The 20,146-nt window shown below is 39.9% G+C and overlaps 2 protein-coding genes across 2 annotated transcripts; one reads left to right on the top strand and one right to left on the bottom strand.

The window, feature by feature from the left end:
• Nucleotides 1–262: 262 nt before the first annotated feature.
• Nucleotides 263–2,776, bottom strand: LOC129255630 (uncharacterized protein K02A2.6-like). Its single transcript, XM_064107096.1, has one exon. The coding sequence runs from the start codon at nt 2,774–2,776 to the stop codon at nt 263–265; it is 2,514 nt and encodes an 837-aa protein (XP_063963166.1).
• Nucleotides 2,777–12,481: 9,705 nt separating this feature from the next.
• On the top strand, nt 12,482–16,283 carry LOC129272167 (uncharacterized protein K02A2.6-like). The gene is made up of 2 exons (XM_054909396.2): nt 12,482–12,705; nt 12,842–16,283. Exons 1-2 carry the CDS (start codon nt 12,482–12,484, stop codon nt 16,281–16,283), a joined length of 3,666 nt encoding a protein of 1,221 aa, XP_054765371.2.
• Nucleotides 16,284–20,146: the final 3,863 nt, after the last annotated feature.

Raw genomic sequence — 20,146 nt, forward strand, 5'->3', positions numbered from 1 at the left:
ATCCGGCTATAGAGTTCACTGATAAGTTCCTTGAAAATGTTCTTTCAGTCTGAGTCCAGTTCTGTTTTAATTTCAATATTAACTATCCCAATATTACTGTCCAAAATCGTGTTCAGTTTAAAGAGACAGTCTGTTGGGTGGTTTTACAAGTCGTCCGGATCTTGTTCGTGTTTCCGTCATACCTCTTGTTGGTGATGCACCTTGCTGACTCGGGCCAGTCTGCTGGGTAGGCTGCAGGGTATCTGGCTCACCATCAGGATCATCAGGGCTGCATGGTTGGCACGTCACTGGAAGGATCTGGCACTGTCGTCTTTGCCTGGTCCTGGATGGAAATCAGTGCCTTCCGATTGCGACGTATTGTACCATGCTCTGTCTGGACATGGTAGGATCTTGGTTGTATTGCTTTCTGGATAACTCTCCCATAGCGAGACTGATCACGGATCCAAACCAAATCTCCTGGCTGTAGCTCTGGAAGCTCACGTGAGTCATGACGTCTGTTGTAGGTCATCATCTGATCTGACCGGTACTTCTCCTCTTTCTCTCTCACAGATTTCAGGTCCTGCTGTTGTAGTTGTGGCAGGAGCGTGTGTGGTAACACAGGAACCTGAGTCTTCAATCTCCTGCCCATGAAAAGTTCTGATGGAGCTAGCCCATTTTGGAGTGGAGATACTCGGTAGCTGAGAAGGGCTAGGTTGATGTCATGGTTCTTTTTCAGCAATGCCTTGACAGTGCGAACTCCTCGTTCTGCCTCACCATTTGCCTGCGGGTACCTGGGAGAACTGGTAGTATGGACAAATCCATACTCTTCAGCAAGCTTTCTGAAGTTCTCATTGGCAAATTGTGGGCCATTGTCTGATACTACAAGGTCTGGAATCCCATGTGTTGCAAAGATCTCTTTTAGGGAAGAAATCACTGCTGCTGTTGTCTGACCTTGCAGTTGTTTGATTTCAATCCACCTTGAGAAGTAGTCAACGACTATCAGGAATGTTTTTCCTTTGTGTTCGAACAAGTCCATTCCAAGACGTTCCCATGGCCTTGAAGGGAATGACGAGGTCATCAAAGGCTCTTGGACTTGTGGTCGATGGATAGCACAGGTTGTACAGTTTGAAATCATTTCCTCCAATGATGTTGATAGACCTGGCCACCACACTGATTCTCTGGCTCTTCCTCTGCATTTGGTTATTCCTAGATGTCCTTGATGTAGCCTCTCAAGGACATCAAGTCTCAGAGCTCTTGGAATCATCAATCTTTCATCATAGACCAGCAAGTCATCTACCACACTCAAGTGTCCTCTCTGCTCAAAGTAGTTCTTCAGGATAGGGTTGTGTGGCATATATGCTGGCCATCCCTTGATACAGTAGTCCCTGACTTGTGCACATACTTCATCTGCTTTTTGTGCTTTTCTGATTTCATCTAGTCTTTTCACTGTTACTGGTAGGTTGATGGTTGATGTTGATGCATAGGATTCAACCTCCTCTATGAAACGGACATCATTCCTTCCTGGCCTCTCTACTGGCGCTCGTGACAAGGTGTCAGCTGAAGTCTGCTGTTTTCCAGGAACATACAGAGTCTTTGCGTCAAATCTCATCATTCTCATTCTGAAGCGTTGGAGACGCGGAGGCATCTTGGCAAGTTCCTTCGAGTTTAGAAGTGTGACCAATGGCTTGTGGTCAGTTTCTACTTCGAAGTGAAGACCCAGGACATACTCAGAGAATCTCTCGCATGCCCAAGTAGCTGCCAGTGCTTCTTTTTCGATCACAGCATACCTCTGCTCAGTCTCTGTTAGTGATCGAGATGCATAGCACACTGGTCTACGTTTTCCATCTCTCTGCACTTGATACAGGATTGCACTAATTCCGGTACAGGATGTATCTGCTGCAATGACTGTTGGTAGTGCAGGATCGTAATGAGCCAAGACTTCTGTTGAGATCAACATCTCTTTGATCTGTTTGAAAGATCTCTGTTGTACTTCTGTCCAGCACCATACATTGTCCTTCTTCAGAAGTTGACGTAGTGGTTCACTGATAGAAGCTAGTGCGGGGAGGAATTTCCCCACCTGGTTCACCATTCCTAGGAATCTTTGTAACTCCTTCACTGTACGTGGAGCTGGAAAATCACGAATGGCTTTTGTCTTGCTTGGATCAACTTTGACACCAGTTCTGTCTATGAAGTGCCCCAGGAACTTCACTCTCTGTTGTGAGAATTCACACTTGTCATGGTTTAGTGTGATTCCTGCTTCCTGCAAACGTTGAAGGACAGCTCGAACTCTGGTATCATGGTCTGCTTGTGTTACACCATGGATTAGCACATCGTCCATGTGGCAAATCACTCCATCAAGTCCTTCCAGGATATTTGACATTGTTCTTTGGAAGACTTCGGGCGCAGACGTTATGCCAAATGGCAGTCGGTCGAAGCAGAATCTCCCAAATGGGGTGACGAAAGTTGTAAGCAGCTTAGACTCGTCACTCAGTGGTATCTGCCAAAAACCACTGTTGGCATCTAATTTTGTGAAGATTGTACTCTTTCCCAGTTTTGCAAGGCTTTCATCCACTGAAGACATCGGATGAATCTCTCGTTCAACTGCTTTGTTCAGTGATGTGAGGTCTACACAAATTCTAACTGAACCATTGGGCTTTAGTACTGGAACCATCCCTGAACACCACTTTGTTGGTTCGGTCACTTTTGAGATTACCCCTTGCTTCAACATGGACTCTAGTTCTGTCTTCACCTTGGGTAGAAGTGGGTGCGGAACTTTCCTGGCTGTGTACAGGCACATTGGTTTGACATCTGGAGCCAATGTGATCTGGTATGCTGTCTTCAGTTTTCCCAATCCAGTGAAGAGCTGTGGGAATTCAGCCTCGAAGTTTGCATTTTCTCCATTTTGGTAGTCTACTTCCTCCACCTTGCAGATTAGATTCAAGTCTCAACATGCCTTCCTGCTCAGCAATGAACATCTCTGATTTTCAACCACATAGAGAGTTTCCTTGATCTATTTATCTCTATGCTGGAGGGTTGCTGTCATCTGTCCAATTACAGTCAAAACTTTTTCTCCCGGACCAAGTAACTTCTTATTTGTTGGTTGTAGGTTATTTCTGTTCAGCCATGGAGTAGAATCAGACAGCACAGTAACTGATGCTCCAGTATCTAGCTTGAAGTGTGTTTCAAGCCCATCTACAATAATAGCTGCACTCCAGTATGTCTTCTCATTCTCTTTGATTTCGCCAAGGAAGGGGATGTCAATGTCATCGAAAGTATCAGAAGCATCCACTTCGCTCACTCTAGCTTTTCCTTTTGTTTCCTTTTGTTTTCCTTTTCCTGGATTTTTGTTTCTACACACAGACTGGAAGTGACCCATCTTTCCACATTGATGGCATTTTGCATCTTTTGCGGGGCAGTCGGAACGTACATGATTCTGCCTTCCACACCACTTGCAGTTTCCTTGCAGATTTTGAGTCTGAGGTGTTTTCTTTGAGAAATTTCCCCTGCTCTTGTGTCTGACATGCTCTACGGATGAGTTTGAACTCTCACTCTCAGGAAAACCTCTCACGACAGGCTTGTTTTGTTTCCTGGCTTCTGCTTGCCTACTCAACTGTACTGCTTTTGTGAGAGTAAGGTCTTCTCTAGACTGCAGTTGATCCGAAAGTGAGTCATCTAGCACTCCAACTACAATTCTGTCTCTTATTAACTCTTCCTTAAGCGTCTTGTAGTCACAGTCCTCAGCAAGTCTGTACAAGTCATTGATAAATGTGTCTACACTCTCTCCTGATCTTTGTACTCTTTTGTTAAATTTTGCTCTTTCAACAATGATGTTTTTCCGTACATTGAAGTATTTATTCAACGCCGTTATCACTTCATCATACTTCGCTGATTTCTCTTCTACACCGAGAGATACGATGATGTCATCCGCACAATCACCCATAGCATACAACAGTGTACTGACCTGTTCCCCGTCGGGTTTGGCCGCCAGGCCCGATGCCGTGCGATAGCGTTCAAATCGTCGTGCCCATTTTGGCCATTGTTCAGCTTGATTTAGTCCTCCTACTTTGTCAAAACTGTCTGGCAATGGTAAACTTGAACTCTCCATTGTTCATCACGACGCTGCCACCATGTAGAATCACTCGGAATAAACAGATAATACAAGGGTAGAAGTACGGTTTGTTGTGTGACTTTACTCCGTTTCACTGTGCATGTGTTAGTCTTCAATCAAGTCGTTATAATATTCCCACAAATAACACAATCCTCGACCTCTACGCCCGAAATGAAAACAGCCACACGATTTCCTACCCTCATCACAGTCCTTTCAACTCTGTCAATTTTACGACCGTCCCCCGAAAACTCCGGAAATTGACCACACCTCCGAGCTAACTTGATCTCCGCTCACTGGACGGTTGAATGTGACAATCACTTACGAACATTACGTCATTTTTGACGGAGGGTTGAAAGTGTTAGCCTTTTTAAAATTCTGTTTGAATTATTATTTAACTGATAACTAATCATATTTGCATTTTATGCATAATAATGTTTTAAATGATGAAGCTAGTAATTTTTATTATTATTATATGAATATACAAAGGTAATATTGGTCACAAAAATAAAATAAAGCGAAAGTTGAATTAATCAAAATATTTTTGACGTCTCGGGTCGAGGTTATACGAATTTCACTTATTTCACACGTCGGATGTACACACGATATATGTTAGAATACTTGTGACTTGTTTCATCTCTAACCACCCACAATATCTTGCAACTAACCTTGGATGATTGGTCGAAAGCATCCCACACCATATATTTTACTAAACTGTCATATTATGCATGTGATAGAATATTTTTATCTTTGTTAAAGCCTAGACTTCTAGAAAGGAAAAAGAGAGAAGACATCCCCCCATATCTTGCTGGGGTTTCCTTCTTTCTTTTTTCTTTGCGAAAGAGGGAGTTTGTTTGTTTGTTTGTTTTTATTTCTTTATTAAAAAAATCACACCCGTCAAACGACGGCCGGCCTAACAAGGCCTATGAGTGATAACAGCAAAATGTATAACAGTCACATCACATACAATTAAAAAAAATAATAATAATAATTAAATCATAACGTATACACAGAGTAAACTTCACATAGTTAAGAAAAAAGAAAAAAAAAAGGGAGAGAAGAAAGGATAATTTAATAGTTAAGACAAAAAATATATATACATATATCAAAATTAATAGAAACAAAATTAAAATAACCACCCAAATGTATTGACACTTCCCTTTTGTATTTGCTGGATTTCATGTTCGAAGGCTCTTTCTCTATACAGACAAGTGTCCATCGACTGACTGAGGGTCACAAGGGGGAGGAAGGGTTTCCTCCCACATGGGCCCCTTTTTATTTTCCATGTTAGGTAGGTTAAAGGCGTTTGTACCCTGGAAAGATTAAAAATTTTAAAAAGGAAAAAAAAATAATAATGAATAAAATTGTTACCCTACTCTTATTACAGTGAGTGGCAAAAATAGTCAATCATGACTTATTGCCAAATAAAGACAAGGAATGGAATGGAATTTGCCTTGTTTTTTTTTTCGACTTCGCCCCCGCTTTGACATATTATCATCTGAAAATCATTATTCAATCGTATTTTCTGTTTATTGCAATTTATCGGAACGTGTTAGAATTATGTCCGCCACTAATCCAACTTGAGTGCCCCCCGCTCATTGCCCCCATGATGCCATTTACTATTGATTTCCATCATTATTATTTTTTACTACTAGAAATAATTATTTGCATTCTCCTTCAGGTTCTAATTCAAATTTGTTGCTTTTACACTGTCTTGACTCATTATTTACAAGTATGTATTCCTGTATCCCACTTTTTTTGTTTACTTTCTCGTTTACTCTTTATTTATTCCCTTACTTTTTCTTGTCGTATTGATGTTTTATTGGACTCTCACTGTATATTCTTGAGCCTTCAACCAACAAGCTTTGCTTCTACTTTTAGTTCCCTCATATCCACATCTCATTTTCTTTCTTTGTCATTATTTTAGAACCAATTACAAGAATACATTCTAGTAATTTTTTCTATTGTTATATTATGTATACATTTCATATTTTGACGATATTTATTTATGCTTGTCTATGAAAACTTGTATTGTATAATATTATTGTTTGTATTGAATTGTTGATTTTTTGCAAATGTGAAATGTTGATGTGAATAAACCTTGAACCCTGAACTCCGATAATATTTTTGCGGGGATTCCCTATTACTGACTTTTATATAAAAAAAAAGCTCATCTTGAAAAACAACAATAAATATTTAATCACCTCGATGGTTTAAGTTCATATTCGAACTCCCCTCAATGTAGATAGGAGAGGGGGAAATAATAAAGGCACTCAAGAAAATTCGTTTTGTTCAAAATAAATTGGTCAATGTAAACCCTGTTCCGTTTTCAAACAAAACATAATTAAAAAAAGGAAATCTCCAGAAACATGACAAAGTTTCATCTATTCAAATCAATCAGGAAACTGCAGACCGAGTTCAAAAGGCCTATATAGGCATATTAGTGGGAATTTTTTTCTTATTCATTTGAATTCTTTATTTTATTTAGATTTATAGATATGAATCCTCCGTTTCCGACCTGTTATCTTAAATATTACATATAATAAGTTTCTTTATTTTATTGATTATATCAAGATGAATGTAACAAAACTTATTGTAAATGATTGTTGGAAATGGAAAAATAAATGAAATGAAATGAATCAGATAGTCCTACAGATAAAGGACATAACGTATTATAATATATGTATCATTAGTCTCATAAGTTATCACATAGGCCTAATTACACATCTATTTGAGGTGACGTGTATAAAATCCTTGTTTCATTCCAATTAAATTATCCCTAAATTTCATACTCAGAGTAAATAATATTGGTAATCATCAAAATATGAATAGGCCACATAAAAAACAGCAGTAAGATCGATAATACCCTAGAAGACAAGAAGGATAATCAAAACGGATTTAGAAAGAGAAATACAGTTTTTAGAAGAACAATTGAAAGATCGTACTGATGCAAATATTTTAGAAAAACTAGAAAATACAAAAGAGAAATTAAGGGAAATCTATAGTTATGTTAATGAAGGTCTTAAGGTTCGATCTCGTGCCTCCTGGTATGAATGTGGTGAAAGAGACTCGCGTTATTTCAACCAGTTGATGCTAAGTAATAAAAGAAAAACCACAATTAAAAAATTAAAACCACAGATGGAAACATCTGCTGTGATGAAAAAAGAATAAGTGAAGAAATTATGAAATTTTACAGTAGGTTGTATGATAAAGTAGAGTGCGTGTGTTCGGATAACCTCTTTGAGGAATTTTTTCAAGGATTAACTGAATTGGCGGAGACATCTCGAGAACTTGTGAAGGAGTAATAAGTAACAAAAAATGTCTAGAAATTTTAAAAGAATTGAAACATAACAAATCACCTGGAAATGACGGTCTTTCTTCAGAGTTCTACTATAATTTTTGGCCGGATATTGGGGATTTGTTAGCTATAGATTTTGAGAAGGCCGTTGACTCGTTATCACATCATTCTCTTCAAAAGGCTCTGACGGCTTTTGGTTTTGGTCCATCCTTTCAGAGATGGGTCAAAGTTTTGTATACTGATACTTTAAGTTGCGTTTTAAATGAAGGAAATTCCACCGGCTATTTTGAAATAAAAAGGGGGCAAGGCAAGGGGATCCTCTTAGTCCTTACCTTTTTATTTTGTGTAATGAAGTAATGGCTCATAAATTACGAAAAGATAATCTGATTGAAGGAATTAAATTTGGAGATGAAGAAATTAAATTAGCTCTTTATGCAGATGACATGACAGTTTTTGCTCGTAATGTAAAATCAGTTGATAGACTAAAAGTTCTATTTGCAGATTTTGAAAAACTTTCTGGATTAAAAATCAATAATGACAAAACTAAAGTATTAAAATTAGGTTCATGCCAACATTTGCATTATGACTTCTCCTTCGGCGAGATCGTGGATTTTAAAAAAGTTTTAGGAGTATTTTTCACCTTAGATGAACATAAGAAAGAAGATCTAAATTACAAAGAAATCTTAAGCAAAATTAAAACACTCTTGAACTTTTGGAAGCTAAGGGATATAACGCTTATGGGAAAAAATTCAACTATTGAAGGTGCATATCTATCCTAAAGTCCTCTTCCGAGCGTCTCTTACTCCTGTTCCTAAGTGGTTTTATGAATCATTGGATGAATTAACTTTTGATTTCTTATGGAAAGGTAAGAAAGACAAAATTAATAGGAATACAAAGATTTTAGACTATAAGCAAGGAGGATTAAAGATGTTAAACTTCCCTGTACAGGTAAAGGCACAGCGAATAATGTGGATTAAAAGACTTTTAAATAAAGATGAAGATATGAAATGGAAACAGTATTTAAATTTTGCCACTGAACATTTGGGTGGAGATTTGTTATTTTCATGTGACTATATACCAGGTTTATTGAAAGTAACAGCTTCCAAATTTTACATGGACTTATTAGAAGAGTGGGTAAATATAAGACATATTAGAAGTACAGAGTTTGGGAAAGTGGTGATTTTTAGTAAGCTTATTCGATATAAAGGGAGTTGTATATTTGAAAAGATTTTATACGATAAAGAGGTTTACAGATTGCATGATATTTTGAAATAATAAAGGTAAACTAAAATGTGATACACATCTTCTTAATTTGAATTTAGATGCAAAGGATGTTGAAAAGATTAAGCATATTTATACCTGTTTACCCGTTAGTTGGAAGAACAATATTGAAATAAATGCAAAGCATAACTCTGGAATCGATTTCAATTTGGGTAAAAAACGACTAATTTAATGTTTTTAAAATCAAAAGAAATATACGAACAGCTGATGTATAAAAATGAAATTAAACCTTCTATTTTTGAAAGAATTAGAACGAATTATGATTTTACCAATAAGGAAATGGAAAGTATATTTTTAAGACTAAGATATTGCACACTGAATAGTCGATTAAAGGAGTTCCAGTATAAACTCTTGCATAATATTATATACACTAACCACCACCTTTTCCGTTTTGGTCTTATTTCGACCAATTTATGCTCATTTTGTGAAAAGGAAGAAGAAACGTATGAACATTTATTTTATACTTGTGAATTTTCAAAATCACTTTGGGATCTGTGTGCAAGAAGTTTAAATTTAGAAATAAATACATTTAGTTGGCAGGAAATTCTTTTCGGGAAGCAGGAGAAAAGTAAAGGTAAATATCAATTAATTAATCATGTCTTGATTTTAGTTAAATATCTTATTTACAAAAACCGACAATTAAAAAATACCTCCTTCATTGATTGAAATAAACAAATAGTATTAGGGGGATCAAAGAGAAGAAAAGAAATTAGCAACAAAGAGGGGGACTCTTACAATCCATTTCTCTAAATGGGAAAACTTAAATATTAGACCATTTATTGGAGCCCAGAGCCAGTTTTCCACCGGATAGGGGATGGGGGTGTCTAAGGGAGGGTCGGGGGGGGGGGGGGGGGGGGTAGGGACCAGGGCTGAGTTTATATTTTAGTTTGAATAAATGCCCACAACGTACAAGGCCAAAGTTCATTGACCTTAAATTACCTTTGACCGTGGCATGACCTAAAACTCACTATAGGATTTTCACTGACTCCCTTATTTCTAAGTTTCATGATAGCTATAGAAACCTAGAGGCCTACTTCAAACTTATGATTACATTTCGAAAACTTATCCTGTTTTAAGGTTTCAATATTTACGACGCCGCCCGCGGGGCGCCGTCGGAAAAAAGCGGCGCCCTGTCTCTGCAGCTAGCAATCAAGACAACTTATTTTTCTGCGGGAAAAATTATGACAATTATGACAAGATAAGCCGTTACCATGGCAATGGATCTTTTGCAATTACTTTGATGACTTGATAGGCCTATATCTAGAAATTGAATTTGGAATGTTTAAGAATGATAGATTGGACCATCTAAATTGACAAGGGAATATGCCATATAGGCTCAATTATGTTATATTTTTAAACATATTAATCCGTTGCCATGGCAACGGCGGAAGGAGACATTTATGGAACTGGAAACAAGCAGATTCATGTTCAGCACCCTCAAAATAGAGGAAATGACACAAAAATCAGATTCTAAAGAAAAGTCTACTTGAAAAATTATGACAAATCCGTTAAGGCCCTATACTTTAACAATGATTATCTTGATACTACAATCATGGTGAGCGAAGTTAGGGCAGGCTGCTATCTCAAGGAATGCCCTCGCTAATTCATTCACACAACAAATATTCATTCTGGAGAATTTGTCATGGCGACATATCAGGACCTCCCGCACCTGCGACTCTCACTCCTCTTCGGTGCTTAATTATGGAAGTATACTAAACAATAAGGAATTTGGGACGAATTTAAAATGATAATCGTAATAAGCAGCGTGCGCATCGCGCTTTTGAGGGTGAGCGAGAATTGGGCAGCGTACGGTACGTACGGTACCGTTCCGGTATTGAATAGCCAAAACGTCCAACCAGTATATAGTGGCGAAGCAGCATGCGCTATGCATGACCGAATCGAAACCGGGTCGGCTAGGCCTGGCGGCCTGTGATCGCTGAAGGTGCCTCATTGTTGGTGAATCGAAAGTTACACACACACACACAAACTCTCTACTTATGAATATTCATGAGCATTGCCGGCGAAGGGGCTGGTTTCGGCATTACGTCAGAATAATTATAGGTGAACTTTTGAACCCTTCTCCTGGCAGAGCTATCTAGACGTTGGTGCAGGGGCGTGAAAGAGGGGATAGCGCGATCACTGGAGATGGCGCGCAGGGGAGAATAAAGCAAGGCGAGAGAAATAACAAGTAAACCGACGTCTAGAATGTAGACTACTAATCAACGTAGATGATGCGTGATAAGTACAAAAAAAGTTCATTGGATTGTAGTTTGACCTAAAAAAGACGGCGGTTTTTTTCAACCAATCAGGTTGAACCTTATATCACAAGAAAGAGTTACAACCTGTCTATCCGATAGTATTTGAACCCAGACATTTTGACACGAAAGTCAGACGCTGTAAGACAAGATCGAGCCCAAAACAGTGCCAAAAGTGCTTCTCTCACACAAAAACACGAGAAACTGTGTATTTTCAGTCAAAAAAAAGACGGTTGTTTTTTTAATCAGAATGAAAAATGACAGATATCATGAGATGAAGAACAAGTCTAAGATTAAAAAACCGTTTGAACCCGTGAAAGATCTCGAGCGGTTTTTGAGATATGAGTTAAAAGAGCGAAAATGGGTCTATTTTGTCAAGTTTTTGACGCCGGAATAGGGGATTTGCCACGGTGCGCGTTTTGGGGTTTTACTCAAAATAAAGAAGGATTTTAGTCCACAATTTTATGGAAAACTTCCCAATTCTTTATATTAATGAAAGGGATAACATACCAAAGAATCAGGAAAACCAGGAATTTTTTTTCTTTCCCAAAGCGTAGCAATATTATTTTCATTGATCAACCACAAGTCTCATTTAAAAAAAATCACATTTGTGGGGAAATTTTGAATGCAAGAAAATGATCTGAAATGTCATCCAAGGGCAGACCGGATGAAATAAATCCTGAATCTAAAAGCATTTGAAACAAAAATTAAAGGTTAAATGTACTTAAGAAATGTTTTATAATTCAGCAGGCGATCATTTCCCATTCTTTCTTTAAACATACATAATGTGTGAACACGTGTTTAAATAGTTAATTTGAATGGAATGAGTCACATTTATGACGCGTAATGTCTTATTGTCATTATTTTTTTCTGCCATTAAATTTCAGGGCAATCTCATATTATTGGTTTAGCTACGGAAGCGGAAATGCGAAAGGTTTCCACGATCTCACGGTCAAACAAATTGGATGTTTAAGAGACTGTCTTCAGAAACATCATATTCGCTACTGTGCATATGGGGCAGGTTGTGTAAGTGTGGATTTTTCTATTTGATGTTTAAAGATTTTTTTTGTGATTACCTTTGATAATTATATGAATAATTTACTGAAGAGAAATTTTATCCTATTTCGAAAAAAACTTACTTTACTTATGTTGCCCTTTCCCGATATTTGATCGTATAGGCCTTTGACAACAAGACGCCATTACATTGCTGCACCATCCCGAGTTTGCCCAATTTCGAGATTTTAGACCGATCGGCCCTCTTCGCGATTAATCTCGAGATTGAAAAAACCCCGTCTCCACCATCGCAAGAAGAGCAATTCCTGCTCGAGCGAGGCATCGATGCATTATGGTCTGACGCCGTGAATAAATAATCCCGAGTGCGTCTGCACCTGCGAATTAGCGTGATAATTCGTGAAATAGTTGTGGGAATATTATAACGACTTGATTGAAGACTAACACATACACAGTGAAACGGAGTAAAGTCACACAACAAACCGTACTACTACCCCTGTATTATCTGTTTATTCCGAGTGATTCTACATGGTGGCAGCGTCGTGATGAACAATGGAGAGTTCAAGTTTACCATTGCCAGACAGTTTTGACAAAGTAGGAGGACTAAATCAGGCTGAACAATGGCCAAAATGGGCACGACGATTTGAACGCTATCGCACGGCATCGGGCCTGGCGGCCAAACCCGACGGGGAACAGGTCAGTACACTGCTGTATGCTATGGGTGATTGTGCGGATCACATCATCGTATCTATCGGTGTAGAAGAGAAATCAGCGAAGTATGATGAAGTGATAACGGCGTGAATAAATACTTCAATGTACGGAAAAAAACATTATTGTTGAAAGAGCAAAATTCAACAAAAGAGTACAAAGATTAGGAGAGAGTGTAGACACATTTATCAATGATTTGTACAGACTTGCTGAGGAAGAGTTAATAAGAGACAGAATTGTAGTTGGAGTGCTAGATGACTCCCTTTCGGATCAACTGCAGTCTAGAGAAGACCTTACTCTCACAAAAGCAGTACAGTTGAGTAGGCAAGCAGAAGCCAGGAAACAAAACAAGCCTGTCGTGAGAGGTTTTTCTGAGAGTGAGGGTTCAAACTCATCCATAGAGCATGTCAGACACAAGAGCAGGGGAAATTTCTCAAAGAAAACACCTCATACTAAAAATCTGCAAGGAAACTGCAAGTGGTGTGGAAGGCAGAATCATGTACGTGCCGACTGCCCCGCAAAAGATGCAAAATGCCATCAATGTGGAAAGATGGGTCACTTCCAGTCTATGTGTAGAAACAAAAATCCAGGAAAAGGAAAACAAAAGGAAACAAAAGGAAAAGCTAGAGTGAGCGAAGTGGATGCTTCTGATGCTTTCGATGACATTGACATCCCCTTTCTTGGCGAAATCAGAGAGAATGAGAAGACATACTGGAGTGCAGCTATTCTTGTAGATGGGCTTGAAACACACTTCAAGCTAGATACTGGAGCATCAGTTACTGTGCTGTCTGATTCTACTCCATGGCTGAACAGAAATAAAATACAACCAACAAACAAGAAGTTACTTGGTCCGGGAGAAAAAGTTCTGACTGTAATTGGACAGATGACAGCAACCCTCCAGCATAGAGATAAACAGATCAAGGGAACTCTCTATGTGGTTGAAAATCAGAGATGTTCATTGCTGAGCAGGAAGGCATGTTCAGACTTGAATCTAATCTGCAAGGTGGAGGAAGTAGACTACCAAAATGGAGAAAATGCAAACTTCGAGGCTGAATTCCCACAGCTCTTCACTGGATTGGGAAAACTGAAGACAGCATACCAGATCACATTGGCTCCAGATGTCAAACCAATGTGCCTGTACACAGCCAGGAAAGTTCCGCACCAACTTCTACCCAAGGTGAAGAAAGAACTAGAGTCCATGTTGAAGCAAGGGGTAATCTCAAAAGTGACCGAACCAACAAAGTGGTGTTCAGGGATGGTTCCAGTACTAAAGCCCAATGGTTCAGTTAGAATTTGTGTAGACCTCACATCACTGAACAAAGCAGTTGAACGAGAGATTCATCCGATGTCTTCAGTGGATGAAAGCCTTGCAAAACTGGGAAAGAGTACAATCTTCACAAAATTAGATGCCAACAGTGGTTTTTGGCAGATACCACTGAGTGATGAGTCTAAGCTGCTTACAACTTTCGTCACCCCATTTGGGAGATTCTGCTTCGACCGACTGCCATTTGGCATAACGTCTGCGCCCGAAGTCTTCCAAAGAACAATGTCAAATATCCTGGAAGGACTTGATGGAGTGATTTGCCACATGGACGATGTGCTAATCCATGGTGTAACACAAGCAGACCATGATACCAGAGTTCGAGCTGTCCTTCAACGTTTGCAGGAAGCAGGAATCACACTAAACCATGACAAGTGTGAATTCTCACAACAGAGAGTGAAGTTCCTGGGGCACTTCATAGACAGAACTGGTGTCAAAGTTGATCCAAGCAAGACAAAAGCCATTCGTGATTTTCCAGCTCCACGTACAGTGAAGGAGTTACAAAGATTCCTAGGAATGGTGAACCAGGTGGGGAAATTCCTCCCCGCACTAGCTTCTATCAGTGAACCACTACGTCAACTTCTGAAGAAGGACAATGTATGGTGCTGGACAGAAGTACAACAGAGATCTTTCAAACAGATCAAAGAGATGTTGATCTCAACAGAAGTCTTGGCTCATTACGATCCTGAACTACCAACAGTCATTGCAGCAGATGCATCCTGTACCGGAATTGGTGCAATCCTATATCAAGTGCAGAGAGATGGAAAACGTAGACCAGTGTGCTATGCATCTCGATCACTAACAGAGACTGAGCAGAGGTATGCTGTGATCGAAAAGGAAGCACTGGCAGCTACTTGGGCATGCGAGAGATTCTCTGAGTATGTCCTGGGTCTTCACTTCGAAGTAGAAACTGACCACAAGCCATTGGTCACACTTCTAAACTCGAAGGAACTTGCCAAAATGCCTCCGCGTCTCCAACGCTTCAGAATGAGAATGATGAGATTTGACGCAAAGACTCTGTATGTTCCTGGAAAACAGCAGACTTCAGCTGACACCTTGTCACGAGCGCCAGTAGAGAGGCCAGAAAGGAGTGATGTCAGTTTCATAGAAGAGGTTGAATCCTATGCGCCAACATCAACCATCAATCTACCAGTAACAGTGAAAAGACTAGATGAAATCAGAAAAGCACAAAAAGCAGATGAAGTTTGTGCAAAAGTCAGAGAATACTGTATCAAGGGATGGCCAGAATATATGCCACACAACCCTATCCTGAAGAACTACTTTGAGCAGAGAGGGCGCTTGAGTGTGGTAGATGACTTGCTGGTCTATGATGAAAGATTGGTGATTCCAAGAGCTCTGAGATTTGATATCATTGAGAGGCTACATCAAGGACATCTAGGAATAACCAAATGCAGAGGAAGAGCCCGAGAATCAGTGTGGTGGCCAGGTCTAGTATCAACATCATTGGAGGAAATGATTTCAAACTGTACAACCTGTGCTATCCATCGACCACAAGTCAATGAGCCTTTGATGACCTCGTCATTCCCTTCAAGGCCATGGGAACGTCTTGGAATGGACTTGTTCGAACACAAAGGAAAGACATTCCTGATAGTCGTTGACTACTACTCAAGGTGGATTGAAATCAAAGAACTGCAAGGTCATACATCAGCAGCAGTGATTTCTTCCCGGAAAGAGATCTTTGCAACACATGGGATTCCAGACCTTGTAGTATCAGACAATGGCCCACAATTTGCCAATGAGAACTTCAGAAAGCTTGCTGAAGAGTATGGATTTGTCCATACTACCAGTTCTCCAAGGTACCCGCAGGCAAATGGTGAGGCAGAACGAGGAGTTCGCACTGTCAAGGCATTGCTTAAAAAGAACCATGACATCAACCTAGCCCTTCTCAGCTATCGAGTATCTCCACTCCAAAATTGGCTAGCTCCATCAGAACTTCTCATGGGCAGGAGATTGAAGACTCAGGTTCCTGTGTTACCACACACGCTCCTGCCACAACTACAACAGCAGGACCTGAAATCTGTGAGAGAGAAAGAGGAGAAGTACCGGTCAGATCAGATGATGACCTACAACAGACGTCATGACTCACATGAGCTTCCAGAGCTACAGCCAGGAGATTTGGTTTGGATCCATGACCAGTCTCGCTATGGGAGAGTTATCCAGAAAGCAATACAACCAAGATCCTACCATGTCCAAACAGATCATGGTACAATACGTCGCAATCGGAAGGCACTGATTTCCATCCAGGACCAGGCAAAGACTACAGTGCCAGATCCTTCCAGTGACGTGCCAACCATGCAGCCCTGATGATCCTGATGGTGAGCCAGATACCCTGCAGCCTACCCAGCAGACTGACCCGAGTCAGCAAGGTGCATCACCAACAAGAGGTATGACGGAAACACGAACAAGATCCGGACGACTTGTTAAACCGCCATACAGACTGTCTCTTTAAACTAAACAAGATTTTGGACGGTAATATTGGGATAGTTAATATTGAAATTAAAACAGAACTGGACTCAGACTGAAAGAACATTTTCAAGGAACTTATCAGTGAACTCTATAGCCGGATCTTTCTTTGGAATATTTTGGACTAAGATTTTGGACTCTGAAATTAATTGGAACTTTGTGGAACTCTGGACTGTTGATAAGCTTGGGGGGAGATGTGGGAATATTATAACGACTTGATTGAAGACTAACACATACACAGTGAAACGGAGTAAAGTCACACAACAAACCGTACTACTACCCTTTTATTATCTGTTTATTCCGAGTGATTCTACAATAGTGTGCTATTTTGCAAATAATCCCAAGTTCTCTTGAGGGCCGTCTGCACCATCCCGAGTTTTCGAATTAGCGCGCTATTTCTGATCCGGCAAATTATCCCAATCTGAAAAATCTCGAGAATATTTGCAATGGAGACGCAATTATCGCGCTAGTTCGTAGGATTAATCTCGAGATTGCAATCCCAAGTCAACTCGGGTTTATTTGCAAAATAGCGCGCTATTTTACGAATTATCCCGCTAATTCGTAGGTGCAGACGCACTCGAGATTGGACTCGGGGTAATTTATTCATGACGTCAGTCCATAATGCAATTCGCGTTCGACTTCGCCTTGGTTAAAACATAAACACATCGCGATCGTACCGAACACGTACGAAAGTCAACTTTATACACGCGAATATCGCGAATAGCGTTCAATTCCCCCCCAATCAGCAACGATGGTGTCCTACCAGTGAATGGATTTTGGGAGAGACCAGACCGATGGGGGAGGCGCTTATTATCGACGATGGTCATAGTCAATAACAGCACTGACAGCAGTGTCGTCTTATTCCTTCGCAAAATGTGAGCAAATAGCATTTCTTTCCTCCTCTCTCTCTCTGTTGTTGCCTCCTTCTCTGCCATCATATTTAACGAAGAATACATCACTTCTTCACTCGCTGAGCGCGGCTGAGCTGAGAGGATTGTTGCATAACACCGGTCGAATTCGGCGAAAGTGCAAGTGAAAGGAGTACATTGACTGCATATCGCGGGAAGTTATTCAAAAGCGCGGGCCGTTGAAACTCCAAGATCCGAAAGTGCGCATGCTCGGAATATCGGGCCTGTTGCCTTGCTCGAGCAGGAATCGCTCTGGAGACGGGGTTTCTTGAATCTCGAGATTAATCGCGAAGAGGGTCGATCGGGCTAAAATCTCGAGATTGAACTCGGGATGGTGCAGCACCGCCTTTGGAATTGCAATTTCGAGATATTAATCCTACAAACTAGCGCGATAATCGCGTCTCCATTGCAAATAATTTCGAGATTGTTAAGATCGGGATTATTTGCCGGATCAGAAATAGCGCGCTAATTTGAAAACTCGGGATGGTGCAGACGGCCCTCTTTGGACTGCCTAGATGTATGTTTAGTTGGTATACACTGTCCCTTCAACTCTACTTGTGTTATGCTTCCAAATCCACGGGGGGGGGGCACATACGTATGACAGTACGGGTAAATGCGATCCCTTTTCACGCCTTACGTAGTTCCAATGGATATCATGTTTAGTTGGTATACACTGTCCCTTTAACTCTACCTGTGCCTCATCATGCCTCTATTTCAATTGCAAAGTTGGATTTGAGATCCTCTTCACTTGCTTATATGTAAAGTCTATGGTAAATAGTGTAGCTCAATTGGTAAGGCATCAGACTTGCGTCTCAAGGATCCATGGTTCCAGACCAAGGGGGAACATGAGATTTTTTCACAAATGGTCCGTTATGACCATTACAAAGTATTTAAGTTAATATTATATATTGCATAATAAAAGAGATTAAGATCTCTTTTGATATAACATGTACCATTTGTATCGCCTACACCTATTTCACAAAACTTCTAATTTCCCTCTTTTTAAGAGTATTCAACATGTTCTTTTCGTAATAAAATGTCAGTTCTGATCATGATGATCATATTGATCTCAATAAACATGGTGATTGTATTCATGATCATGAAAATCAAAGACAGATCACCTGATTCGTCCTCATGACGAATTAAAATCTATTTTAAGTTTAATTTCCTTAGCCTAAGTAGGGCTGTGCATTTCCAGGATTTAAACCTAACAACCTCAAATTTATCATTGAATAAAGATATTCAAATAATGACTAAATAAATTAAGTTTTTGGTAGGCCTATCGGAAAAAAACGTAAAAGAGCCTTAAAGGGGAAGTTAACCATGAGGAAAGGTTTATTGTATGTAGCAGAAAAAAAAAATCTAAAAATATTGCCAACGGTTTGAAAAAAAATCCATCAAAGAATTAAAAAGTTATTAGTGTTGTAATTATTTGATTTGTGACGTCTTATGCGAGCAGCATTCCTACATAGCGAATGGTTATTAAAATATCAATGAAATGTCATTTCATCACAGAATTGAAAATGGTCTTTACTCTACCTTTTGTATATCAATATTCAGATAATTTCACATCCGATCATGATAATACAACAAAAATAAATCTCTCTGTTGTTGCCTCCTTCTCTGCCATCATATTTAACGAAGAATACATCACTTCTTCACTCGCTGAGCGCGGCTGAGCTGAGAGGATTGTTGCATAACACCGGTCGAATTCGGCGAAAGTGCAAGTGAAAGGAGTACATTGACTGCATATCGCGGGAAGTTATTCAAAAGCGCGGGCCGTTGAAACTCCAAGATCCGAAAGTGCGCATGCTCGGAATATCGGGCCTGTTGCCTTGCTCGAGCAGGAATCGCTCTGGAGACGGGGTTTCTTGAATCTCGAGATTAATCGCGAAGAGGGCCGATCGGGCTAAAATCTCGAGATTGAACTCGGGATGGTGCAGCACCGCCTTTGGAATTGCAATTTCGAGATATTAATCCTACAAACTAGCGCGATAATCGCGTCTCCATTGCAAATAATTTCGAGATTGTTAAGATCGGGATTATTTGCCGGATCAGAAATAGCGCGCTAATTTGAAAACTCGGGATGGTGCAGACGGCCCTCTTTGGACTGCCTAGATGTATGTTTAGTTGGTATACACTGTCCCTTCAACTCTACTTGTGTTATGCTTCCAAATCCACGGGGGGGGGGCACATACGTATGACAGTACGGGTAAATGCGATCCCTTTTCACGCCTTACGTAGTTCCAATGGATATCATGTTTAGTTGGTATACACTGTCCCTTTAACTCTACCTGTGTTATGCTTCCAAATCCACGGGGGGCACACACGTATGACAGTACGGGTATATGCGATCCCTTTTCACGCCTTCAGTAGTTCCAAAGGATATCATTTACCAACACCATTCTCCCCCGTTCATAAGCCCCTCATTTCAGACGTTCGTTCTCGAAGAAATCCTTTTTCATGCTAAATTTCTAGTTCCCAAAAGACGTTCAAAGTAATCAGGAAATAAAAATGTAACCGAATATAATTAGGTGATCGGTCAATCGACAGATCAACCATTAAATTCGTACGAATTTTCTTTATTCTTATTCATTAGGTTATCTGTCAATCGACAGATCAACTCTTAATTTCGTACATGTACGAATTTTCTTTTTTATTCCGAGCAATTTTATACCTTGATCAACCTTCTAAAAAAATTAATAACAGAATTAGCCTCCATCAAAGTTTACAGCACGCGCGCTAACCATAGACAATATATGTGCAAAAACATGCCTATACAAAATTCATTATAGC

The sequence above is a fragment of the Lytechinus pictus genome, chromosome 11 (genome assembly GCF_037042905.1).
Source record: "Lytechinus pictus isolate F3 Inbred chromosome 11, Lp3.0, whole genome shotgun sequence".
Classification (NCBI taxonomy): domain Eukaryota; kingdom Metazoa; phylum Echinodermata; class Echinoidea; order Temnopleuroida; family Toxopneustidae; genus Lytechinus; species Lytechinus pictus.

What these genes read in the sequence shown, in the direction of transcription:
- LOC129255630 (XM_064107096.1), bottom strand. Translation starts at nt 2,776, where the DNA reads ATGTGCCTGTACACAGCCAGGAAAGTTCCGCACCCACTTCTACCCAAG.
- LOC129272167 (XM_054909396.2), top strand. Translation starts at nt 12,482, where the DNA reads ATGGAGAGTTCAAGTTTACCATTGCCAGACAGTTTTGACAAAGTAGGA. An exon ending in GTAGAAGAGAAATCAGCGAA is followed by an intron (nt 12,706 to 12,841) that starts GTATGATGAAGT and finishes TGATTTGTACAG; the next exon opens with ACTTGCTGAGGAAGAGTTAA.